This window comes from Lagopus muta, chromosome 20, assembly GCF_023343835.1.
Source record: "Lagopus muta isolate bLagMut1 chromosome 20, bLagMut1 primary, whole genome shotgun sequence".
NCBI lineage: Eukaryota > Metazoa > Chordata > Aves > Galliformes > Phasianidae > Lagopus > Lagopus muta.
Genome location: NC_064452.1, coordinates 2,094,666 through 2,121,064, shown reverse-complemented (window position 1 = coordinate 2,121,064; position 26,399 = coordinate 2,094,666). Strand labels below are relative to the sequence as shown.

At 41.6% G+C, this 26,399-nt stretch overlaps 1 protein-coding gene across 18 annotated transcripts in view; it reads right to left on the bottom strand.

Annotated features, from left to right (window-relative positions):
* Window positions 1-26,399, bottom strand: part of BCAS3 (BCAS3 microtubule associated cell migration factor) — a 302,474-nt gene that overhangs the window by 156,614 nt on the left and 119,461 nt on the right. For all 18 annotated transcript variants that reach the window (XR_007380784.1, XM_048967281.1, XM_048967283.1 and 15 more), the window contains 6 exons: window positions 24,471-24,595; window positions 24,103-24,268; window positions 22,908-23,008; window positions 9,479-9,579; window positions 6,280-6,476; window positions 5,400-5,497 (listed from right to left, as the gene is read on the bottom strand). Coding sequence is in view for 17 of the 18 variants with exons in the window: in XM_048967281.1 (XP_048823238.1) it covers window positions 5,400-5,497; window positions 6,280-6,476; window positions 9,479-9,579; window positions 22,908-23,008; window positions 24,103-24,268; window positions 24,471-24,595 (788 nt within the window). In the remaining variant the exon portion in view is untranslated. The remainder of the gene's footprint in view (window positions 1-5,399; window positions 5,498-6,279; window positions 6,477-9,478; window positions 9,580-22,907; window positions 23,009-24,102; window positions 24,269-24,470; window positions 24,596-26,399) is intronic.

Sequence of the window (26,399 nt, the reverse complement as noted above, 5' to 3'; positions counted from 1 at the left end):
CTCAAATTAGATGAACTAGATCAAGTTGAAAAAAAAAAAATATCTAAGTACCAGAATTCTGTAGTATTCAGCTCACACACACACACACACACACACACACACACACACACACACTCATTTAGCAAGGCAGCCAAATAGGATGGAGGAAGCACACACACATGCAGGCGTGTGATATTTCGTCACTAAAAGAAAACCTGAGCATATCCCAAACTGTATAAATTAACCTGGAAATACTCCAAAAAACACTTTTCAAATGAGAAACATACTAAGTGTTTCAAATAGGTATCTCATTAATATAATTTGCTTGCAAGCTGTTACAGGAAAGAAACATAACTTCAACACATTTAAATTTAAGCTGACGGAGCGCAGAGGAACAAAAGTGCTGGGCATGTGTTCTGTTACTGCACAGGTGATGCCCCCTAAGAACAGCTTGTTATATGACCATTATTAAAACCTCTCGATTGCTGTGAAGAACAGACCAAGGGCCAAAGCTGTTCCCTGGCTTCAAAGCTCAGCATTATGCTCGGAGGATCTGAGCGCAATCTCTACCTGCAACAACAATCCACCTTTATACCATCCAGGTAATTACAGGTTCGGGTCAAGGATTCCAGACCGGATCGGTTACAGCTCTGTGCGAGGCCCCGCAGCGCTGGCCGGCTCCACTCAAGCAGGGCAGCTCAAGTATCCATGACACCGGGATCCTCGGGCCCTACCAGCACCCGTAACGGGAAACCGCCGCCCGCTCAGGCCTGTCAGTTATTGCCTGTGGCAATAAGGACAGCCTGGGAATTCATAATGTTGGTGACTTCATCTGCCAGCTGCATTCACACATCTTTACTACCTGAATAACTGATCTCCGCTACTCCAAGGCAGCACTTTCTGATGTACAGCGTTTGGGAATAAATATTTGATCGCACGTACAACAGAAAAGAGCTCAGATGGTTTAAGGTGTGACAGCAGAAGTGTTTATTAAATTCCAAGTGAGAGCATTGCTGGACAGTAAGAATCTGTCCCAGGGTCCCTGTCTCACAGGTGTGGTGATGAACAATGAAAGATCCCTTACAGGCAGAGGGAGGGAGGCAACCTCCCACCCCCATTAAACCCCAGTCCCACATCAGTTCTGCTCATTAAGCCCACTGCCATCTATTCACAGACACTGGTGGCAAACAAAGAGGAGGGAAGTACTAAACTATAAGCCAGCTTTAAGAGGGCATTGATTGAAGTAACCAGAAGAAAGCTTCGTGTTGTCAGTGTTTCATACAACAGTAATAAACAATCCTCATTAAAAAATGATGTGTGCGTCCCTAAGAAGCACAGCGCATGCCAGGTTTTAGAAGAGAATATAGATGTTCTGCCTGGCCTACACACAACCAAAGGGGAAAAAAAGCACAAAAAACCACATTTCATTCATCAACATTTTCTTACCATAACCAATTTCTGTACTAGGCAAGAAAGAAACGGATCGTAGGAAAGGAAAACGTTGATGCGAAAGATCAGACAGCTTCTTCCTGGCCAATTTTTTTTTTTTTTTGCTGAGTTGACAATGTAACAAAATCATTACTTGACTGCTAAGTGTTCAAAAACTTGTTTGCATGAGGGAATGCACTCTGCTTTTCATAAAAAAAAGACAGATGCAGACAGATTTCTTAACCAAGCAGGACTGAATTTACAGGTATGACAGCACACCTGAATACCCACGCCCTTCAACAACACATTTGTTGCAGCTTAAAGGAAATGTCTGCCCATACAGACTCAGTGCAGCTGTGTGATCAGGAACAGCTGCAACATCCTTGCTCTAGAGCTCTTCTATTTCTGCCAGTTCAGATTTGCTGTTCCATGCAGATTCTCCAGCCTTCCTGCAGCCTTCAATTCCTCCATTAGCTATTTGTAACAGAGTTCTGTAAGTTGTGATTTTTCAGGTAACACATACATTACTCAGCTACAGGTTAGAGTATAAAACTTCTGAAAAGCACCCATTCATCACTGCAGATACTCAGCTGCCTACCTAGGCGATGCTGCTGCTTCCCACATTAGTTCCAGTAATTTTGTAGATACCTCAGCTATCCAAAAATCATATGTAATTCAAGTCACACCAAAGAAAGGAACAGCAATCAACGTCTACAGTTAAAGTTTTAAAGTCATGCCAGCAGAATAGTTTGAAATAGAGCCAGATCATTCTGTGGTAGACACCTCTTGTTGCCCTACAGATCTCAGAGATTGTTGGTTTAGATGTCTGAACTGTTTGATGCTCAGCTGCAGCATCTCCTGCAGATGGACACTTACCAGTTTTCTATTCCACTCTGCTGTCCAAAGGAAGTCTTGAACATAACCTGACTTACTGCACGCCTCTCCCATATACAGTGTGTTTCTGCCATGAGTAAAGTCTTCCCTTCAGTGCATATTATAAACTTCCTGTGCTACAAAGCTTTAAACTCAAGTTTTGTCCCTTCAACATTAAACTGTGGCTCTGGAACAACATCTGAAATTACAGTGCATTTAATCCCTGAGGGTATGTTCTCTGTGATGCGTCCAACCCATACGTGTGTGCTTAGGATGCACGTCCAGCAGCTTCAGGTGCCTGCATTTTTGCAAACTTATCTTACTGATTAAAGATAAAAAAACAAACACAGAGAACAATAGCTTAGAAAAATTTTAAGTGAAACTGAGATAATTATATTGACCTCTACCTTTTTTCTTTATGTATCCACTATCTTTACAGATACTGATATCCACCTTGAAAATACTCTCATAATTAAGTTTTGCTCCGTTCAAATGAGTATTTTTTTTTTCAAATGCCTTTGTGAGAGAACGTTGCCATTAGTACAGCATCACTGTACAGACACGTGCACAAATCACAATTAAAAAACCTGCACAGATGTCTTATTAGCTGCAATGACAAAGTTCTCACCAACGGAGAGACGGAAGGAAGCTAAAAAGAATGATGGAAAAATTACAGATGATAAACATGTACTTGAAATCTTTTGATAGGAAGAACAAGCGATGGAGTCAGATAAGGAGAGGCGCCACGCTGGTTGTGTCTCTAAGCAACACCAGATAAACATCTTTATAAAGTGCACCAGGCTCGCATGCACGGGGCAGAGCTGAAGGATCACTTCCTGGTTCAACTTAGCCAGCAAAAATTTATGACCTACTTAAAAAAATGCTTCAAACCTAAATACGTATTTTCCAATAAATTCATTTTCCACAAAGAACACAAACCACTTACAGTATGCCTCAGTACTAGCAGGAAGTGAGCATATTTACTGTAGTGGGATACAGTATTAAAATAACGCAATGCTGCATATAAAGTTTTGAAATAAAACCTTCACATGCAGAGCTGAGCTGAATGCAGTCCTCTACACGCCTCCAAGGTAGGAAGAAAGGAAGCACTGCTCCTCTTCCTGCTGCCCAACTCTATTACAAGGGCAGTACGAGATTTCAAAAAACTACACGTGTTTTTTCTCATGTCTCCTTGACCCTGTAGAACTCCTACACCATTTCACACACACACACATCCACCCTAAGTTTGGACAAATACTTTCTGCATGGGAAGGAACTAAGGACCAGGCAATATGAAAACTGCAAATCGATGTTCAAGTCCCTGAATCAAAAATCAATTCAAACTGCAACAGCCTGGCAGCGAAGCTAAATAAATACTGCTATCAGCATGTCTCTAACAAAACCCATGTATTGTTTATAAGAAACTTATGAGGTGTTATAATAAAATGGAGTCACTGCTGTACAGTAAATATATTTTTAGTGTCATAACAATGTATAAAATTGACTTTGGCAATTTTAATATGGACACACATGTTAAAGGCATTACCAGTGGAGCTTCATCACATTCATATGAGCCATTTCACATTAAGGCCCCTCTATTCTATAGGAAAGGCTGCTCAGCACAGAAGTAGGGTCCGAATGTGGTTCATTGTTTCCAGTGTTGTTGGAACAAAACAGCTTTGGAATGTGGTACTGTTACAGAGTAGCTGTGTTTCAGAATTAATACATATCCCTGTTCCAGGGAACTGCACTGCTCCATTCACACTTAGGAAAAAAAAATACAAAAGAAGCCAACCTTGATAATGCAGATGCCTCTATCTGTATCACCTGGCAGAGTCACACTGATAGCAAGGGACAGCCATGTCATTAATCACTCTGAATCTGAAGTGTCAGATACAGACAGAAGCACTGCTGTAACTGAAGCTTCCAGAGGTAATGCACACAGATTACACAGCAAATCAGAACTTTCAAAATTACACTCACATACACTAAAACAAATATAATTCCCTTTAAAGAACCACCATCAGATGTCCAAGCTCAATGGGAATTAATTTAACTGGTTTTCGATACTTGAAAATGGAATTTACAATGACAATCCTCAATATCCAACATAAATGCAGTTATTACTGAACACAGTTATAAACAGATCTAAGAAATATCCTGTAATACTCAAATAAATTAATTTGGCAAACGATGCAGAATCTTGGACTCGGAATTTACACGTACAGCAAACAGAGTCTGGAACAGGAGCTTTTATTTTAACACTCTTTAAAACAACCTTCAGAAATCAGTTTCTGTATGTGTTACAGTCTCCTTTTACAGTTTAACCTCAATCCAATCAGCAGTCTCGAGGGATTTTCAAATCACTACAGATTAAAATCCTCTCTGACTTGACTGTTTGACTAATGCTGTGTGTTTAATAATTCTACTTGTGAGAGATTTTATTTGACAAAATCCTGCTGTGTGGAACCTTCAGACGCTATACAGCTGTACTGGAATATAAAGCTCTGTTGTCTTTGTTTCTTTATATAGACTATATCCCAGCACCATGAAAAAGGAAAAACTTTACAGCGCATACATTGCTGTGTTGATATTAATGAACCACTGCAATATTACGTTTACACACACTCTTCCAGAGCAGAGCAGTGAAAATGTGCCTCTGTTAGACAAACATCAGTTAAACTTCCATGTTGTCTTGACCGTTCACAGAAATAAATTACATTTATGATTACATTTCAATGAAATGTATTTTATAAATGAGATTGAATTGTAATATCCTAGGCTTCAGGCATTCATTAATAAAAGCATTTCAGTGTCAATGTTTGCAAACGTTCTGCTTTTTAGAATGGGTATTTTTAAGCATTCTCTAGCTTAATGTGAATACAGTGTTTGCGTTTTATGACAATGCTGTGACTTCAGATACGAGTGGTAAGAGGAAAAGTCATCACAATCTTTGAGATACATTTGTGTAAGACAGCACTTACCAGTGAGCGCAGCTGAAAACTGTGACAACCCTTCAAGTGTACAGCACTGTTAGTGACTGTGTTACCAGACAAAGAGAAAACCAGATCGATGAATGCCACGAGCACCAAAGAAAACAAAAAACAGCACCTTCTTACCTGAAGTTGCATCAATCACTGTTGAAACTCCTCTGCGATCAGAAACAGCACGCGATGAGCCGGGCATGCTAACAGGTTCTGAACGAACCGGCTGAATCCTAAATGATAAGTTACAGTCACCACCTGTGTCAAATCAGCGCTCACATGGGCTGTAATTAAATCACAAGCCAAAAACAAACAAGCAATTGAGCAACTATTTATTTTCAAATCAACTGCCCTGCTGGAATTTTACTTTGCTTTCAGGGGCCAAGGAACAGACAACCCATCCGCAGGCAGGTTAGGATGGTACACCCAGTGAGCACCTCTCCACTGCATCTCAGATGTTAGCTGCCTCCCCACAAAAACACCCAACTGACCTGAACTGCTTACAGTTCCTCCAGGCCCTTCTGAACAACACCAATTTCTTCAGCAGTTCAGGAGAAGAGACACCTTTCGTAACCGCCTGCTCCTTTTGTAGTATGTGCACATGAATACATACATGTTCATTTTGTTTTAATCTCTCTACTCTCCCTTACTGTTCCAACACTCTGACTGCTTCATCTAGTCAGCACCTAGATCTATGGCACTACATTCCTACTCATGTCTGAGAGAATTAATTTTTTAAGCAATGCAGAAACTGCAAAGCCAAGATGATGCTGAGCAAGGCCACCAGACTCTGTATGATCTTTCACTGTAATTTACACAAGAAGTGGCAAAAGTGAATCTAAGCTGTTTGACCTGGATGAATCTTTATTGCTGCTGTCATACACTTCTAAGACTTTCATCTGGACAAGCTTGATGAAAAGCACTGCGTGCTCTATACAGATGGCCTCATTTAAGCATAAGATAAGTGATTCACACAACAAATGTGAAACAGCTTGGAAATTCATTTTATTTTTACCTGAGACTGTTGAGATCAAGATCATCTGTATCGAAGTCCAGAAGCGGCTGCGGGGTGTCGCTGGGACCGTGTGACTGCAGCACTGAGGAGCTGGATGAGATGACGGTGGTCTGGCCTGAGGGGTGGATGGTTTTAAACTGGAACTGAGGGCCCATCCAGAGGCGCCGGTGGGGCCCGGTGTGGGTCACTATCTCGACCTGTGGGAACAGAGGGAACGGCTCACACCAAATAGATGCTGTAGCACGACCACTAAACAGCCAGTGCTGTGGCAGCGAGTGGGGGAACACATTTCTGACAGCATCCACGTGGAGTGCGCAGAGGAACTGGAAGTCTGCATTCCCCAAATATTCGTGTCAGTCTAAGGGATGCACTTTCTAAAAACAAGCTGTTCCAGCTTTGTTCCGGCTGCCTTCTCAAAGTTCACACTCCAAACAGCACTGTTTCACAGGCATATAGTGTGAACTGTATTTCAAACCGAAGCTCATAATTAGTGTTGGCATACTGAGGATAGCACTGGCAGAGACCATCTTGCTGGAAAGCAGCAAGGTTGGTGACAGGGAGCAATGTGACGTGCACTGTGAGACACTGAGCACCTCGGGTCAAGTTCATTTCTGTGCAGATGCAATACAGATGTGTGTGTGTGCAGCTACTGAGTTTAGAAGGACAGTTACATACACACCTTCATTTAAATGAATTCTCAGAATTAAGACAGAGGTAGGGGTGATTGTTTGCACTGAACAACCACACATCCATTACATGATAGGTGTATCTGAGATATGTACCTGTGGGCATGTTTGTGTGTGGATACACACACAGAGCTTCACAGTTCCACCCCTACTTCCAACAGGCACAGAGAATACAGGAGGTGCACCTAACAAACACTAATCTTCTCTACCAGTGACAGCCTAGATATGAAGTTGAGAAAACAAACTATTCTAGTAAATGAAGCATCCAAAATATTTTGAAAAATGTCTCACCATGTTATTAACTATAAACTGCTGAGTAGAAATTTGTGCAGGGTCCTAAAGAAGCCAACTACAGGAGTGTGAACAACTGTGAAACTGAGATGGTAATGCTGCTGAAAATGTATGTGATCAGAATTGGGCCTTGTAATCAGAAGGGCAAACAAAGCATCAGTCCTCAGTAACAACTGAATAAAGAATCTGCCTTTAAAGATCAGAAGCAGGCAATATGAAAATATTAAGCTCTGCTGAACTCATGTTTTTACAATGACAAAAATAGACTGCAAACTTCCTATACTTCTACATTAAAATAACTATCAGCTCCACGATGGGAATACAATTTAGCAAGGAAACCCATGAAAATATATTTTTCTATCTATTTGACACAGATATGTATCTTAGGGTTTTCTTTGTGCATGCATACACGTACCACTGACTCTAATTCCTTAAGAAGGAATTTTAAACACTGGATAACGTTGTTCTAAGTTCTCTGCTAATATAAGGCGACAAATGCACAGCCTATTTAGCACTATTTCCATCCCTGCATTTATCCTAGCGTAACTCAGATTGACTGTAGATGTTTCTGAGTCAAGTAGCTTTTATGTAGCAGTGTAAATTAGGCCACAGATAAAGTAATCTGTATATTTTAAGCTTGAAACCATCAGTGTCACAGAGCCGAGAGGTAAACAGATGCCTCTGCAATTTTACTGAGGCTATGGCCAGATGTTCCTATTCACTCTCCTGTTGTGTGCAGGACAAACATATTGTATCTACTTCACACTGACAGCACACATTACCCACTGTTCTAATTGAAAAGTTGAAGTGAAGGGCAGTGTTTTTTCACTGCATGCTGTTACTGTTGATAACAACACTTTAATTTTGAAAAACATACTTACACTTTAGGCTTAATCTAAAGTGGCTTGCTTAGAGAATGCTCGCACCTTCGTGCTCAAAATAGGTATCACTGCTCGTGTCACTTAGCAAAGATTTCACATTCCTGAAGCAATCTCCAAATTATACGTGTTCTGAGTGATGTCACTTCCCATTTTATATTACAAATATATTTAGTCTTGTAGAGCGATGGATGTGATGAAGTTTGAGCATTCTTAAATTCCTTTGACTCGCCTACTTTCCAAGAAATAATAACAATTGAACGCCCATCATGTAGGTTTGTTTACTTTTTCTCACTATACACTGGAAAGTCACCACAACAGTGATGTAAGCACAACTATCTAAAGAGTTTTGGAGAGGCTTTACCAGGTAATAAGTAAAACTACAGATGGAATCTTGGACCCAACGAGCACAGTGACAGAACTCCCACCGCACGCAGCCATTTGGTAGTTTTACCATCATTATGCCTTGGGAAATTAGAGACAGCCTAGGCAGATAAGTTAGATGCTGCATTTGAAAACCTGGACCAGGTGAGTGGATTCACAAGAATAGATTTGCCATTGAATGCAACATCCTGAAGGACACATGTGGAAACCCAACTTCTTCTTTTAGGAAAATGTCTGTGATTTGTTCACTACTGGGAGAAGCAAATCACATCTACAAATGTTTCATATTCATTAAACCATGTGACAAACCCCAGCAAGATATTTAACGCACCACTCCCATAACAATGTTGTCCTTAAACAGAAGGAAACCCACCTGCTTCATCAGAATGAAATCCACATATCAGGTACTCTAGAATTGCTTTGGTAAAGCCATACATTATTTTTTTTTCCTGTCAAGACTTTTACTTCTAACAGGATCTAATTCTCAGAATATTATTCACAACTTACATTCTTCAACTGAAGCTGTACTTTGAGCCACATCATCAAGTATTTACTGGGTTCTTAAAAGAATCTTCACTCACTAAAACAAAGCAAGAATGGCTAAAATGGCCACAATTTCACCTCATAAGAAACTATCCCACCAAGCAGGATTATCTACTATTTTTATGCTAAAATGCAGTATGTGAAACACTGAACACATCTCCATTTTGCCAAGCCAACTTCTGTACCCACATCTGAAAAGATCCATGTCAGGAGAAAAACGGGTTGTACATGGCTTTTAATATGTTTGTTTAAAATTCAGAGATAATCAAACTCATTCAACGTTAATTGGGGAGCGAAGTCCATCTTAAACATGCTAATTTAAAAGTTTATTTTCAATTCTGAAGTGAAGTTGTGAGTTTTCCTCCTAGTGGAGATGAGCACTGTTTGGTTCCTGCAGCGGAACTCTCCAGAACGTACCTGTGACAGCCACTCTTCATCCTCCTGCCCGCTGTGGTCGGATGCCAAGCTGTCATAGGACTCGTGTCGAGTGATAGGCCCAGGGCTCCCTGGTGGAACCACTAAAAAATGAGAAAATGGAAAAAATTACCTTTAAACATTCAGCTCTGCAGACCATATAACATACAAAAGCACCTTGAGAGCCACCACCATTTAATCATATAACTTTGGGGAAAACACTACCGCAAACAAGAGAGATGCTATGAGAGTCAATATTGCGAAGACACATATTTCATGATTCACAGTCCTTGAGTCCTTCAGCCACAGCAGCAAAGCTCACAGTCTGTGGTGGAGGCACTGCGCGGCCTTAAGGACTCCCCATGTGGTAGAGCCGTGTGTGGCACAGGGCAGCAGGCAGCGCTGAGCGCAGGGGGCTGCAGTGTGTGGCCATGAAGGGGCGGCTTCATGCTGCCATGGGATGATCCCCAAGCACATCGGAGAGTGAACAAGAATTAGAACCAGTACTGTTGTATAAGCATCACCTGAGCGTAACTCTGATTTCTTAAAACTGAGTTTTGAGAACCCCAGTGTTACAGGGCTGAGCTGTTCACGGCAGCTGCTCAGCCAGCACTTCACACAGACTGGGAACCCCGATAACAGCGGGATGGCAAAGCAGACACAGCTGGACCAGTAAATACAGAGCGGCGCCTCCACACCATAAACAGCATGGCGTTCTCACAAACCCAGTTATTATGTGACAAAAAACAGGAATTTCCATCCTGTTTTCTCAGTCTGTTTTCTAAACGGAGCCTCAGCTATGGAGCCGTTCTGAACACCTCGGAATCGCAGTATATCCTTATTCAGAAGGCTGCGATGTACCAAAGTCACCTCCAGGTCTCACCTGTGGCAGAACTGAGGAACGCACAGCAACGCGCGCACATCGACATCGATACCCGCAATGGCGGCAACGCAGGAAGGGGCTGCGAGCTCAGCTCGCGAGAGGTTCCGGTGCGAGTTGGGCGGGGCGGGCTGAGCGCGCGGCCGGCCCGCAGGGCGGGAAAGGCTCCGGTGCCGAGGAGCGCGGTGCGCCCTCAGCTGCGGCAACACAGCGCTGCACGTGCGCGCTTACAAAGCAGCACCGCCCCTGTCCTGTAATTACAGATGGGTCCGTCTGTCCTGTATCATGCGTGGTATTAAGAAAACACAGGTACCATCCTGGACCACAAACAGCTGGCGGTTCATAGCACGCATCTGAACGCGACCATAATGCCCATTCTAATTCCTTGCCATTATTTTGACGCCTTCTGTTGTGGCCCCAAACTTCCCCACAGCTCTCCACGCCCCACAAGAAATGCAGCCTGCAGAGCTGCCTGCTTCCAAGGGCACAGCCAGCCAGCTGCAGCCTTCCCTTATGGAGCTCTGCTAACAAACTTCACATCTCCAGCAGATGTTTCTGCTTTCCAACCAACAGGAACTTTATGGACTGCTGTGAATTTTTTGTTCTTTCTGTCCTAGGGGCAACGCCTCAGCTGCCAAGCGCAGCGCAGGGCGCTGTGGGTGCGTTCCTGCCCCTCAGGGCACACTGAGCTGCAGGGCAGCCCAAGACTGCTTCAGAGTAAAAAAGAAATTGTTCAAATCGAACAACAGGTTTGGTTTTCCACTCCCGCCTTTCTCTCCCTGCGGAAGCACAGCACTGCTTGGCCCTGCGTAGGCAGGAGCGCCCGTCTCAGTGCAGCTCAGACGCAGCATTAACTCTTTCCACCGAGAAGTGACGACATGCGGAATTCCACGGGACGGCTCTGCCTCCAAGTTCACCAGCGGGGCAACAGTGATAAAGCCTCAGCTGAGGTCAAACCTCAATAATTTATTTTGCTATTTAATAAAATAGCATTTATGCGCCACACCTATCACAAAAGCAGGCATTTAAAGAGAGTCTGGTTTCGATAGCAGGATCCCATAATGACGGGCCCGGCCTCGCCGCAGGCAAAGCACGCCTTACTCCCACTGCCCGAGTGGAGCAAGCAGCACTTTCTGAGATATGGCCTCATAAGACAAGTGATCCTCACTGGAGATTTGCCATGGCTGTGCTCCTTATTACAGATATACATACAGACTTTTTTTATTTCCAGCTTAAAAATGGCCTTGAATTTACAGAAGCAAATACGACCTAAAAATGTAAGAGATTCTTTCCGTGTTTCTGGGTCACACACGTCTTGTATCGCTATCAAGCATTCAGTTCCAGGACAAGACCAAGTCCACGGTCAGGGGGACATTTCCAGGAACTTCAGCTCCAAAGTAATGCAATATCTTCCTGCCTAAATCTTTGAGTTCCAACTGGAGATACGACCGCCCCACACACATCAGTGCTGCTATTCCTACACCGTACCACACAGCTTTTGAGTTTTCAGAGAACCTCTCTGTAATGTTCACAATAATTCAAAAGCTTTGTATTAAGCCGTGTTTTTAATTTCACATTTGTCCTTCTTCTTTCTTTGGGAAAACATTGTGTAACACATGTGCGTAAAGAGCAAGCCCTTCCTCCAGAGATATTTTGCTGGCAATTTCAGGTGTCAGTAATCCAATCCAATCTAGGGTCTGAGTTACGCCAGTTTTTAACTTCTTGCCATACTTGCTCCATCATCTGGAATGCACATACGCCAAATGTCAGAATACAACTCAGTTCACTTACTCTAAAAATGCACAAAGATTCAGGAATTTTTACAAATATCTGCAGACTGAAGAAGAATACAACAAAACTGAGCATTTATTAGAAATCCAAGGTGAGAATTAAAACATGCCATTTTTATTTAAGCAGTAGAGCAGAACACGATTTTCTAAGGCTAATTCATAACCACAGAAAACATAAGCACGCTGGCATGCTTTCAAGGTCATGCTTTAAAAACTGGAGCACTACCCACAGCAGAAATCTGAGCTTTGCCATAAACATTTGGTCAGAGGCAAAACCACCTCTGAGCTGCTCGGAAGTACTGTTAGGGACCTGAGACTCCGTCCTCCTTACAATGAAGACTGATCTACACCAGCTCTAAATCTGGAATGCATTCTCATCTCTTTTCCCGACTGGCTCTACTGAACCACTGCACCTTCAACTAAGGAAAATCAGAACTGGAGTGGAAATTATTGTTCTTCACCTTCTTTGTTGACCTGAACACAGCCCTCTCATTTTCATCCCCCAAATAAAAGCTGCAGGTGGTTATCAGTGTAAAGGTAAAGTAACAAAATAAATCCTCAGACTCCGTTCTCTGCATTTGCAAGATTAATCTTACTACCACACTGAAGATCACTAAAGGCAAGGGTCAAATTTTGGAGTTTGTGTGTTAACTGCAAGAAATGACTGTGGAGAGAAACGCTTCACGAGCCAAAACAAAGTGTCCTCTGAAACTCCATTCCTATTAGCACAGCTCAATGATTAATACAGAAAAAAATGTTTTGAAACTTTACCATTACTGATAAATTAGAAAACAGACAATTTATATTAAACTTGGGAATAACTTGCATAGGCATTTTTGACGCGTGAGCAAGACCTAGAGAAATACATATGCCTGGCAAATACTGGAATTAACAAACGGTGCTTTTGTTCATGGATGGGATAATTATATGATAAATACCTAGACCAAAGACAAATCTTTATTCATTCAAACATTACAAATTGACATCTTTCAGCAGCAAAGAAGTGTTGGAACAAAGAAACACTACAGCTCAATTGGTGTGCACACTTATGGTTTTGATTTGTGAACAATAAATCACCAGTTTTACTCAGTTGTGTGTACTTTCTGAACCAAAAAGTTTTAATTTTCTCATTTATATAAATAAGCTTTAGACAATTCAATTTAATTGAGTTATATATGAAATTTCCAATGTGCTGTTTTCCAAGGGATGTAAGTTCGTCCAAATTAAGAGCAAACAACGGCATTTGCAGACTATAAAGACTGTTCTGTGCTGCCTGCCATACACATGTGCAGACACCCAGAAAGCTTTTCTTTTTCCCAATTGAATACACAAAATTTATCGTTCGAAATAAGATGGTAAAATCTAGTAGGCACAGACACAACGTGCTCTTAACCAGTTCATCACATCCAGCCTGACCTTCCTCTACATGCAGGCTGTAGCGATGTCCGAGGGAAACAGGTATAAAAACACAGATTACACACCACTGATTTCATATGAATCACATGCTAACATCTGACTTTGATGTTTTTTCTGTGATTCCTAAGTTAAAACTAAAATGATCAGAGATGGTTGAGAGACCTGCAGTAACCACATTCTTGACTTCAGGACTACTCTTAAGCGCCTCAATCTGAATGACCAACTTCACACTGCTGCAACTACTGCCGCACTGGTGACACCACGCCACATGTGACAAGCAGAATGTGATGCAGGTCTGCGTGCTGCCACCCCAAACCAGCAGGTCCCACTTTTCTCCATCTGACAATGTGATCTCACTCCCACCAGAGGTGGATGTGGTGTCCCACAGCCAGGTGACTCACGTCACTGAGGGCCTTGCACTTCCAGTCTGACAACTGCTGATCCAGTCTCATGCAGGCACACTCCTCTGCTTTCCCTTCCAGCACCGATCTGACTGCTGGCTCTACCTCTGCTCTATCTTGGACGGTAAAGCAAAGACCAAGCTCTCCTTTCAAACAGGATTCGTACAGTCATGTTTAAAACAAACTGTTTTGGCATACTCTATGTACTTCTACTCATGACTGCACGTTAGTGATAGATGTTCTGTTTTCAATGCATTTTTTAGCATGTGAACTTCTGCAGAAGCATTCCATGCAAATTAAAATATCCTCTTCTACACAAAGCTTCTTCCCACTCAGTTTTTCTCATGTTACGACTGTTTCTGAGATTCTTATATGCACAAACATCATAAAATTACACATTAAAAAATCCGTAAACCAGGATTTTACCCAGCCCATGAGTTATTTCATAACACCAATTGACTTACAGATTTATTCATTATTTGTATATTGACTCCAGTTTACTGGGTGCTTTATAGACCATCCTTTTCTCTGTATCAGAACTTTAATCTTCCAGGAACAGCCAGGACTCTAAGCAGGATATGAATTCTTCGATTTACCCCAGCCTGGCTGACTGCTTTACTTGCTCCTTACCTTACACTGGTCTGACAGTCATCAGCTACGTTTTGTTTTCCCTAACAGTACTGGTCAGGTACTCAGGCTTTACTGTTACTCTTGGTTGCACTGCAATCAGGTAAATGTTCTCTGTGCTAAAGTTCCAGCTTCCTCTCTCGTGTTCCCATTGGAAAGCAGTCATCTACAATGAGCATTTAAGTCTGGGCAGAGCTAGAACCCAACACTCAGGATGGAGTACCTTAAGGCCGTTCAACACTTCAAATACTGAGACTGTGAGCAGACTATCAGCTCTGTACTTAAGGATAACACATATATTCTTTCCCGAGCTAAAAAATAATTTCAACTGCATGAACCTGTGGTGAAATCCATCTGATGGCCATCTTTAAGGAATTATGGAAGAGGTAACTATTTCTATAATTCACTGACTTCAAAAGTATGTTTGACATTATTGTCGGGAAAATTATGTTAACCATGGATTACTGTTACAATCAAAGTATGTAGTGAGAAGTCAAGAGGCTTAGTAGTAAATTTTCAAAGCGGTGCGTGGGGATTTACCCGTTTGACTCCCATTAACGTCAATAGGAGTCGCGCGGCTAAATCCCTGTACACTGCTTTGAAAACTGACCCCTCCGTGTTGATGGACTCCTCTCTAAGAAGTTCCAGATGACCATGTAAGAATAGTAAAGAACTGTTTCAGCATGTGCCCTTGTTCATTATTGTTGTTTGTACACATCTGAAAGTATTTTAATTCCTATACACAGTGCTGTTTCCAGCATTTAGTATATAAAACACGGATCAAGACGGGCAAGTCCCGGCTAATCTGACAAAGTCCTACACAGGTATACAATAGGCATCCAAAAATTAACACAGATTGGCAGCCCCCAAAACACCTTACCGAGTTCATTTATCTGCCTGCCAGTACTGTTTCACAAACAGCGACTGCGGCTGAAGAACATATCAGGCTTCAGCACACTGCTCGAATGCAATGATGCAGCTCCCCATGAAACGGTATCTGCCCTGTTCCTGTTTACCCCAATCAATCCAATGCTCAGTCAGAAATTAAATTTGCTTCCCTTTACCACTTAATCCTGTTTCCTGTAGGGCGCAGGAAGTACAGGTTAGTTTTAGGGAAACTTCGCTTCCCCTTAGGAAACACCATGAACTGCAGTTTCATTAGAAACATCTTTTTTTTGGAGCAGGAAGGTGACACAGATTAGCTTGCAATCTGTTACACCTTGTAATGTAAGAAGCAAACCTGAAAATTCTGTTTTCACTGTCGGCAACTCCTGCCAGCAAAACCCAAATACTCACAGAAGAAAACGAGGCCTGGTATCCCTGTTCAATGATCCCATTACATGAAAATAGAAATCCTAATTTAAAAAAATTGGACGTCACGAAAATAAAATCTGTTCTTAGAAATGTTTATAAAGTTGCTGAAATGCAGTCGGAAGAGTAGGAATTAGCAGAGAGGTGGGCACAAAGTTCCCTCATTAGCTGTGACTGCTTAAGGAAACACTGCGCTGCCACTGCAAGAACTCCCTCTTCTTGGGCTGTTAGCTTCTAAACTCTTGAAAACATTGAGGGTAAACCATAAAAGAACTCTCTAAGATAAATGTGCTCTTGCAAATAGTTTCACTTGTCTCTTTTTTTTTAATTATAGCCATAAAACACTCATTAAGATCTCTTACGGTTTTCACGTGATAGCTGGAGAGAATGCATCAGTCACAATAACGCAATAACCAATTAAGAATTAGTGTTCTGAAATTCTGAAATGAGGCTTCCTGTAACTATATTAAAAATCATCCACAAAATTCAAAGGAACTAAAAATCATTCTGCAAAGATCTGGATTTTTAAAGGACATTTGAACAACTCCTTTGAAACTACTGGTGTACAGATCCAGGAAGTTCCTTTTAGAAGTATGTTGAATTCATTTATTACATGGCAATAACAAAATAGAACTTAATGAGAAGGATACACTAACTAGAGGTAATTTCAAGCAGGAGGAATAATAATGGCAAACTGAGAATCCAGAAAACATAAATAAATAAATTATATATATAAAATTTCCCATCTGGATAATAAAGTTAAACATATGTAGTGCAGTAAGTACGTGAAATCTCAGCCGTGTGCTGGTTGTACACGAAATACCAAAACAACATAACGCTGTTTCCCATCTTTAAGTATAACAACCACCCCAGGGTTGCTCTTCCTGGTGGAGTCGTTCAGAGCAAACAGAGCCCATGATCACTCAGGCTTCCAAATTGCTGCCTGCACGTCAGCTCAGTGCAGAGAGGAGCCTTCCCTGCTGACTCCCTGCCGGCTGTCCTTACTTCTGCAAAGCCCATCTCTGCCTCTGCCTTTCCTTCAATTGTGTGTACTCCCCTGGTGCTGCAGCTGCAGATTTAAGCCCAGAACACTCAATTGACACGATCTTGTGGAAAGACCATCATCCCTGGTGTACGGCTACGTTGTTGAGGCAGCGTTCGTATGATCGGCAGATAGAAATTGGGCAGTTCAGAATGTTAGTGCACCGACCGCCGCTTGTCCCAACCCTCCAGTGGGCTTTGCCCACCCCCAGCACGGCCAGAGTGCTTTGTTCACCCAGCCCAGCCAGCTCTGCTCTGAGCCCGACTGCCTCTGACCGCCGCATGCAGGGATGTCTCAGAAACACAGCAAAAAGGCTTTGAACACCTCGTAACTGTATGATAGCATAATTGTTGTTACAGAACAGGCTCTGGTTTTGATCAGTTTTATTATTTGAAACTGAGCTGCATTGTGACAGACATTGAACATACGCATAGCAAGATACGGCTCTTGCCCACAGAGCATGCGGTACGTACAGCTATAGCAACTCATGCACTGTGTGGTACGTACCAAAATATGTATTCTTTCATCTTAAATTCACTATTAAAACCATCCATGCAAAAGAGTACAACAAAAAAACAGAAGGCTGAGAAGCAGTAGAGCACTGAACATAATTATCAGCCCCAGTTCATTATCTTATTCCCTGTCTCCACCACGTGCTCTGCTGGGCACAGAAGAAGCCTTGTGGAGCAGAACAACCAGATCCTCCTGGTACCTGCCCAGTGCACTCAAACGGCTCCAGGCTGGGAGGGATTCTATGCATCATGACTTGTTCTTCATGGGCCTTTCATAGGTCTTCATAGCACACATTCACAGTTACTTAGCACTCTCTGCTCTCATTGCGAGTCCTGCTTTCCTCTGCGCTATGCTCGCTAGTTGTATGTATGGAATTTTTATTTCCATCAATGGAATGTATAGCAGGAATATAAAATAGGCAATAAAGAGCCACAACGTTGCTTAGAGACAAAAGTCTCGCTCAGGGTGCGTAGCTTTCATTCAAGGGAGCAGGAAGTGCAAACATGATGTCAGTGTTCAGACTATCAGTATAAATCTTGTTATCATTTATCCCAAACAAACAGTGAAGAGAGCTTAACCCCTTCCTTTGAAGACAACAAGCAGTTATTAAGTCTGACTTCTAATGAAAGCCATTTTCAGTAAAATGCTAAATATGTACAACAGTTGGTCCAGAAATGAAAATCTGTAGTAACAGCCAAAAGTCAAAGGCATCTATAAATACAGACCCTACTCCTTTCAAGAATCCCTTAATGAAGTCTACAAAACCGTTCATATCTTCGGGCCCAAGTCAAGTGAAAATTCTTACTCAGAAATAAGTAACAGCCATGCAAGTATTACTTGGAGACCAAAGCAAGAACGAAGAACAAAAATACGCAGTCCTGTTCCAAGTTCTAAAATGGAAATAGGAATTACCTAGCATTTAGATTAAACAGCTACTGAGACAGCAGAAGCCTCAGCAAGACGCCCATTTTTCTGGAAACACAATTTCCAGAAGTGGTCAGAGTGGGAGAAAAAAAACAGAAATGGTCTTTGATGCTTTAAAAGCCAGTTGCAAAGATCTGTCTTCAGAACCTCCTATTGGAAGTTTAATAGCAAGGAGGTGCAAGTACACTTACCAGCAACACTACAGTAAAGTAGAGACTTTTGTTTTAACAAAATCTATATTTATACGATTACATTTCCTACGGTTGAGGGCAGCTGTAATTAATGGATTTCCCTCCTTCCCCTAATGCAGTCATTTGTCAATTTAAACACAGAACGTCCAATCAATTTTGATGTATTTAGTAAGCAATTTGTCAAAGAGTACTGCATACCAGTTAATATATTAATTCTTGTCACTGGCCTGCTTCTGACAACTGCAGGTCGTCTCCACAAAATTGGTCCTGAGGAGCCAAAACTCTTGCCAGGAACATGAAGATGCCCCTTCCAGAGCCAAAGGACAGAAATCGTAATTAATGTTATTATCTTTTGGGATCAGTTTTTGCTCTGATTTCAAGCTTTGGTTCATTAACATGTTAATCATTCATGTGTCAGATATCTGAACTATGGTCCACAACACCTTCAGTGCGATGAAATTCAAAGGGGAGCAGAAAGGAAGAAGGGGAAAGGGAAGTATGAAATGAGGATGTAATACTTTCTGCTGGAATTCAAATTCATTGCAATTCGTTACATATCACGCTCGTGTCTGTATAAATTCAGACATGAAGAACGTCTGAAATCTGCTCCAGAAGAAGCCAAGGAGGTCCTCATGACTTATTATTTTTACAAAGACCAACTGCAAAAAGCCTAAAACAGTTATAGGAGCGGGATGCTGATGCTTCCTGCCGACCGGCAGGTTGTGAAGCTTAAAACGCAAGTTCACTTTCAAGCTACAAACTTACAGGAGGGCTCAAATCTCTCACTACCCACTCCCTCACCTCTCCACGCCAGCCATGGCTGCACTGAAGCACTCAGGTAGATGAGAACTGCATGCTCTGATCCAGGTTTTTGCAGCAGATGTCACTGATGACCTCAAAGCAATGAAACAGCTGTGCTAATCCACTTACAAATACCCTTGGGATAAAGGTCTTGGACACTTGTTGTACAAAATATTTCTTCAAACAATGGTTCCTTGTTCCTTCCTCAACAGCTCTGAATATAACTCTAAAATCCTTTAATAATATTACAAGTGGAACCGTGCATAAAGGATACCTACGCGCAGCATTTTTGAAACCTCTTTATCACAAGAGTTTTATACTTTTTGGAAACTAAAACAGATTTCGGTTCTGTGTTTTGGCATCAAACTGCATAGTTAAGAAAACCTGCAAAGTACAGCTCTCCAAGCAGCCTGCCAGACGTTTCATTGTTCTGCCCGTCTGCTGACAGAGGTACTCTGTGCTAAAAAGCACACTGAGTATTTTTCAATGACCCAGGGGGCAAAGGTCACTTATTATAAATGGATAATGAGACCTAATGCAATGTTCTGAGTGTGGACAAAGAAAGGGTCTATCCATACCCCCTTGTGACTTGGTCATTCAGGCTTTTATTTCCACTGCACACTTAATGGAGCCAAACAATTGGCAGAAATGCTATACAGAAACTGAGAGAAACTGCTGTATTCTACCTCTGATAGACAGATACAAATAGTGACCCTGAAACGGCGCCAGAATTCCTCTTACCACTAACGTGGCAGACAGATGTAACATTCACCCTAAGCCTCCTATTTAGCCATTTGCTGGCAATTAAACTTACTGACGGAAGTGATAGCCCATCAGACCACAGGCTGCAGCTAATGCGAGCCCATCACGCTGCTCCAGGTAAGCAGAGCCAGCCAACTTCGTTTCAGCCTGTATTTGAGGGGGGAAAACTAACAGGTGCTTGGGACTGATGTGTGCAAATCCTGTTTGGACTCCACTTCTTCACAGACTTCACTGAGTAGCTTCAGATACAGCAATTCCAGAAGACAAATAAAGCTTCAAAGATCACATACACACAAAGTTCTGTTACTGTTAACTTTACCGTGTTCTCCACTTTTTTTTTGTCTATAGTATTTATTATTCTGTACTGTCCCAATTCCAACTCATCGGACTTAAAATTATTTGCTGTTATTCAAATAATGGAACTTCATTATATTGCTGGAATCTAGCCATCACTGCTCTTCCATTAAAAAGGTCCCAGTACAGAAGACATTTGAAACAGACAGTCCTTGAGTTGTTAATGAAATACAGAGAAATAAATAAGTGTATCTGTGCATCTGCACATCAGTGCTCTCTGAAAGGCTTTTGTTCAGCTGGTATTCATGTATTACTTACATTTCTGCAGAAATGAAAAAGTTTACAAATACTTGTACAGAATGTCCAAAATTCCCCAGACAGCATTCTGTGCTTTTGGACGTGTACTGCAATAACTGCCTACTACATGCAATAATTTATAGGCTTGACAGCCGGCAGAGAAATAGCTGAAGACAGCATGGAAGAGAAAGATGTCCACAACTAGAGCAGAGAATGTGGGGAGGGGAGAAGGGGGGAATGGAATGTTGGCCGAACAGACAAGCTGCAAGGACTCACAAACAGAGCGAGCATCTGTGAATAAAAGCTGGCTTTGGAGAGCACTTCAAGATGACTTAGTATTGCTGTTTTCCCTGAAGACACTGTGTTTGTTAGCCTGGTTAGATAATTCTGCAAAGCAAGAGGCCTGACAGCCCTAAAGAACAATAAACGTACACAGCAATGGACAATATCCTTTCACTCTCTTTTGAAAATACTGATCTGTGTTTAAATTTGTATCATAAAGTATTATACAACCAGCATGCATCCTTGCAATGACCTTTCCTCTCAAAGCAGAGCCCACATACCTGTATGTGAAAGTAAAACAACACAGAAATATCAGAAAACATTCTGGCTACAAAGCACAGCTCACTCAGTTTTGTGTGCTGTTAGTTACCTCTGTCTTCTATTTTCTACAGTGTGAATTTCCTTCCCTTTCCTACATGCAGCGTGGAAAAAGGAAGAACCTGCAGGTTTCCCAACATTTTGAGCTCTCAGTGCACGTAACAGATGGACAGGTAGAGGCAACAGATCTGGTCTGCTGCCAACGTCGCTTTTACAGCCACCTTCAGCCATCCTGCCTCTCGGCCCAGGTGTCCACTTTCTGCATTTTGAATGCTCGTGTCACGTAACTTGCTGGCATTAGCTGCACTGACAACTGCACAGAGGCTCTGATTTCCCCTTGGGTACCTCTGCATATGCCAAGAGTTGTGGAATTCAGCCTGTTACATCACTTCAGTCTTGACTACACCCTCGATAATAAAGAAGAGACTTGATAATCACTACTAACAGTCTTCTCTGAATTGTGAGAATAAAAAAAAATGTGACTTTTATAAATAAAAGTACTCATTTGTCTATTAAAAATATGTGATATATACCAGAGCTGTATAATATCCGTGCATTATCTGTAAATACAGGTACATAAATCAAATGTTTGTGGATATGCCATAGGATGGGTATCACCCCCTGTAAACGCGTGGCTGGGCAGCACAGCATGGTGGGCAGCCACCCCTGGAAGTGGGGCCAGGGCTCCCAAGGGAAGCAGCTGGAAGCAGCCCAGCAATGAGGATTTCCAGGGAAGTGGGAAAATGCAGATGCACTTGTTTGTCTCTGAATATAAGTTTCATGAGGAAATGGCTGAAAGCAAGAGAAGTAAGGGGAAGAAACCCTTCAGTCTTTAGGGTAGCTAACGGGTCACACTTGCAAGGCCTGCCAAGCTCTCACTTTTTGCCTACACAACGGCCTGAAGAGCTTGACTCATATTGAAATGAATCTAAATCTACTATTCTGCCATTGCTAGCACAGCTGCTTACAAGAAGCTCTTTTCTGAAGGTGAACGCATACTGAAACCAGCACAGCTTCTTGCTGCACAGAAGAGCTCATTGTGATACTACCAAACACACAACCATGGGTGGGCACTCCCATCCCCAACCTCTGATGTAACACGCACTTGTTCAGTGCAAGCTACTACTCAGGAGGTACAGCATCCCAATGCTGGTCCTCTCCCTACAGTTTGCTGCAATCTAACACAATGTACATCTTTCGGAATATATATTAGAAAACTAAAAAGAATAAAGAACATCAGAGCATTATTTCTGGTAGATGTTATAAGTATACATATATACTTATACTTTATAATGGAAATGCATGGAAACATTTTACCTCCTTCTAATTATATCATTACTGGCACACTGTTACGTTTCTAAAACTTCATCCCTTATGGTAAATTCTCTCTGAGTCTTCATCACATTTCAGTTACATCTCACACAAAAACCCTGCCCCTCCTAGTTCATTCATAATGAATTTTTAGAAAGTCTTTTGGCCAACTGCTGTCATTTTGTTTGAAGAATGCAGCTTGAAAATCCCTTTCAGAAAGTCATGCTCAGCACACAGCTTGCACATAAGACAAAAAGTTGTCAGCTACTTACAGCCAGCAAGAAGATACTGGTAGTACTGTACTGCATCGGCAGCCAGCAGCAGTGGATGGTTTGCATTAAATGGTGGTTGGAGCTCATTCCACTGAGGAGTTCTGAGGTAAAACACAAGACTATTAATATTTAAGCCTAATACAGAGAATGTAAATCAGCATTTCTGTCATCACGTGTAATTATCTATACAAGCTCACAAAATGTTTGTAATTACTTAAATTAGCTTGTTCAAACACTGAAATACACCACAGGCAGCTGTGCAGCGTGGCCAAATTGTGCAGATTGTGAAGACAATACTTGCTTGTCAGCTGCAGCAAATACTGCACACCAAAACGACGAAGGCAGTTCAGATTATGCTGGTAAATATGTTCAGGACCACGGCAACGTTATTTAATATAAACATACTACAGAACCTGGGGAACTTTTGTGTTCTGTTAACTAGCATTGCTTCAATACTGTAAAGTCATTGAGCATTTACAAACTGTGAAAATAAAGCTGTGTAAAGTTATGGACTATTGATCCAATTAGAATTTTCAATTCCATTACAACCTACTCATTTCAACAATAATGGTCTAGAAGTCTGTGTTGTAATTTTAATTAGGGTGGGCCATTCCTAAATAGCTTGGTAAATCAAGTATTGATCAATCCAGTCCAGCAATAAGCAGCACTAAGGAATATAGGAGCCAAGAAAAATCGATAAGAAAATATTTTAAAACGTCAAAAGCACTGACAACAGTTTCTCATCAATTTTTGTTTACTTTCCTCCACATGTCAGGAATAATTTCTTCAGCTACCTCAAGAAATGCTACCTTCAGCTACTTACAGCATAACTCGCCTAACTCTGCAATGCTTCATCTGGAAAACCTCACTCATCTCTCATGGCAGAATTCTGTATTTATAAATATAAAATATATAAAAAACTAAATTACAAACTGATCATTTAAAATCACCAACTGATAAAGATCTCTATTGATCTTATACATGTTCACATAGCTCCGTGTCTAAGCACTAACAGAACTGCATGAAAATTTAGGCTTGAATTTGCTATTGAGTCCTCTTTCAATGGAAAGTCCGTAACAGATAAAAATAACAGCAAAAATCTTGATGCAGTTCATTCATTCCTTTCAAAAAAAGAAGAAGTTCATACTCATTTACTGGACAAAAAGGAGGACAGAAAGCAAAAGAAATGAGCTACCTAACCAAAGTCCAGCTGGCTCTCGGGCACGTCATCATTTCCAGAGGGGTGTCATCACTGATCTTGGGAGCAGTGCTGAGCGGACGTGGTTCCAACACATGCTCCACGAGGCTCCCGTAGCAGCTGATGATGTACAGTGACTCCACTACAAACTGCTTTGATTGATCTGTTGGCGAGAAGAAAGAAAATCTTACTGCAACAGCAGAACAGAAACTGAAAAAATATTTACTGAAATCGCCGACTATTCTTGGAAGTCACTTGGCTTAATAAACTTGTGGTCAAATACATCAACTAAAAGAACTGCAGGGGCTGGGGAGACAAAAAGAAAATCATAAGAAGCACAGTTAATTTCCAGAAAGTTTCCCTACCTTTTTCTCTTTTCAGCCCAGCATTGTTTGCAAACCACGACCTCGATGATCCAAAGACTGCAGCGACACAAAACTCTCCTCCCACAGACTTACTGGGTGAAATTTGTGGAGCCGGTTTGGTTTTGCTTAAATTAAAAACAAAAAAAAAACAAATTAGACAAATTGATTCTTAAAAAATGACGATGTCCTTTGCTTAACAGCCATTCTCAGGTACAAATTCGGAGGTGCTGAATATCTGCAGTTCCCCTATGATCTGGCAGGACTTACAGATGCTCAGTGTTTCTGGATAATAGGTTCCAAATTCCCCTCGATCACTGAACTCATTAACTTGAAGAACAGCACTGCTCATAATGCAGAATTGGTTAGACTGTTTGAAAGACCCAATATTGAACATTTGCATTCAATAGAAACAAATTCCAAAGGGAATGCAGACATTTGGAAGCCCTTTGGGAATGAAAACACAGAGTCTGGGGCAGCCACCCAAGGCGGCTGGTCTTTCCCAGCATTTGCAGGAGATCCACATCCAGCTGACACTCACACTGACTGCTGCTCAGCTACAACCCAGACAGTGAGGATGGCTTGAAACCACTGCAATAGACATGACGTGAGCAACAGGTAAGAGGGAACAGCATGCAGAGGACAGGAGGGAAGGGAAAGAATGTGCACACTCGTGCTGTATGTTAAAACAAATCAGTAATTGCACCAAATAAAAAGAGTAAGAAAAATTCTCCTATGATACTGAACAATGTACAAGTAGCACATCGAGTGGCTTGTCACTGTGTTGTACTGAAACACGACTGCATTTTTACTTTCTTCTTCGGCTCCTTCCAGATTTGTATGAATTCAAAGCTCTTTTTAGAGCACTGCCCAGCAAACCTGGATCTCATTTCTTCCTCAGCAGGAACACTGATTGAGAAGTTCACACAGGATTCCTTCTTATCCGTGTCCTATTCTTTTTTCCATCTTTGCAATTTGCTTTCTCTCTCTTTCTTATATTCTATGTCATTGCTTCCTTCTCTTCTTACCTTTCCCCGCTTTATTTTTTCTTTCATTAATTCCTATTCCATAATATATCTATCTCTGATTACACTGCCACATTCTTATTTGTTTTTAAGTTCTTAAATCCTAATTGTGTGTGCAGATACGTATGTGCCACAGGTCACAGATACAGCAAACCTGTGGCCACGTGTTTCATTGCAGAAAAAATAAGAAATAAAATAAAATAACAGCATGAAAACAACCTTCCAAAAGGAACTGTGTTACATTGACTGTAATATTCAAATGAACATTCATGGACTCAGACCAGTCCTGAAGCTCTTCTGCTTACACCAGAAGGTGGAACGTCCCCGAAGAGCAATTGCAATTTATAGTCAGTAACTCCGATATTGAACTACCACAAAGCACTTCATATCCAACTGTTACATCTGCAATTACAGACCACCGGATCCAAACTCTGTGTTCCAAAAAGTTCCTGACCACAATATCAGAATTTTTGATTGATATTAACACACTACTTGTCAGCTGCTCATAAAAATTCAGAATAGATTTTGCTCACTTTGAATAGTCATCTGTCCCACAAGCAGCCCTTCCCATCAGTTCTGGGACAAACTGTGTGTTGAAAACTATTATTAGTTCTCAGCTTCCAAGCATTCACACACGGACACCAGTGCAGAAATGATGCTGCAATGCGTGCACTCATCACGGGCTTCTTACTGATCCGTGCTTCAAACAATAAATGTTTGTTCTTAACATTAAACAAGATTTAAGAAGGATGATGTTGCCCCTCAATCAGTACAGAGCCAACTATGCGTACCAACAGGATTCACTCACATTTGCTTCCTCATAGAAACTATTGAAAATTATCTTTCTATGCTATTCTAATATTCCTAATATTCTAAATATTCTCACCACACACCCGAGGTTACTGAG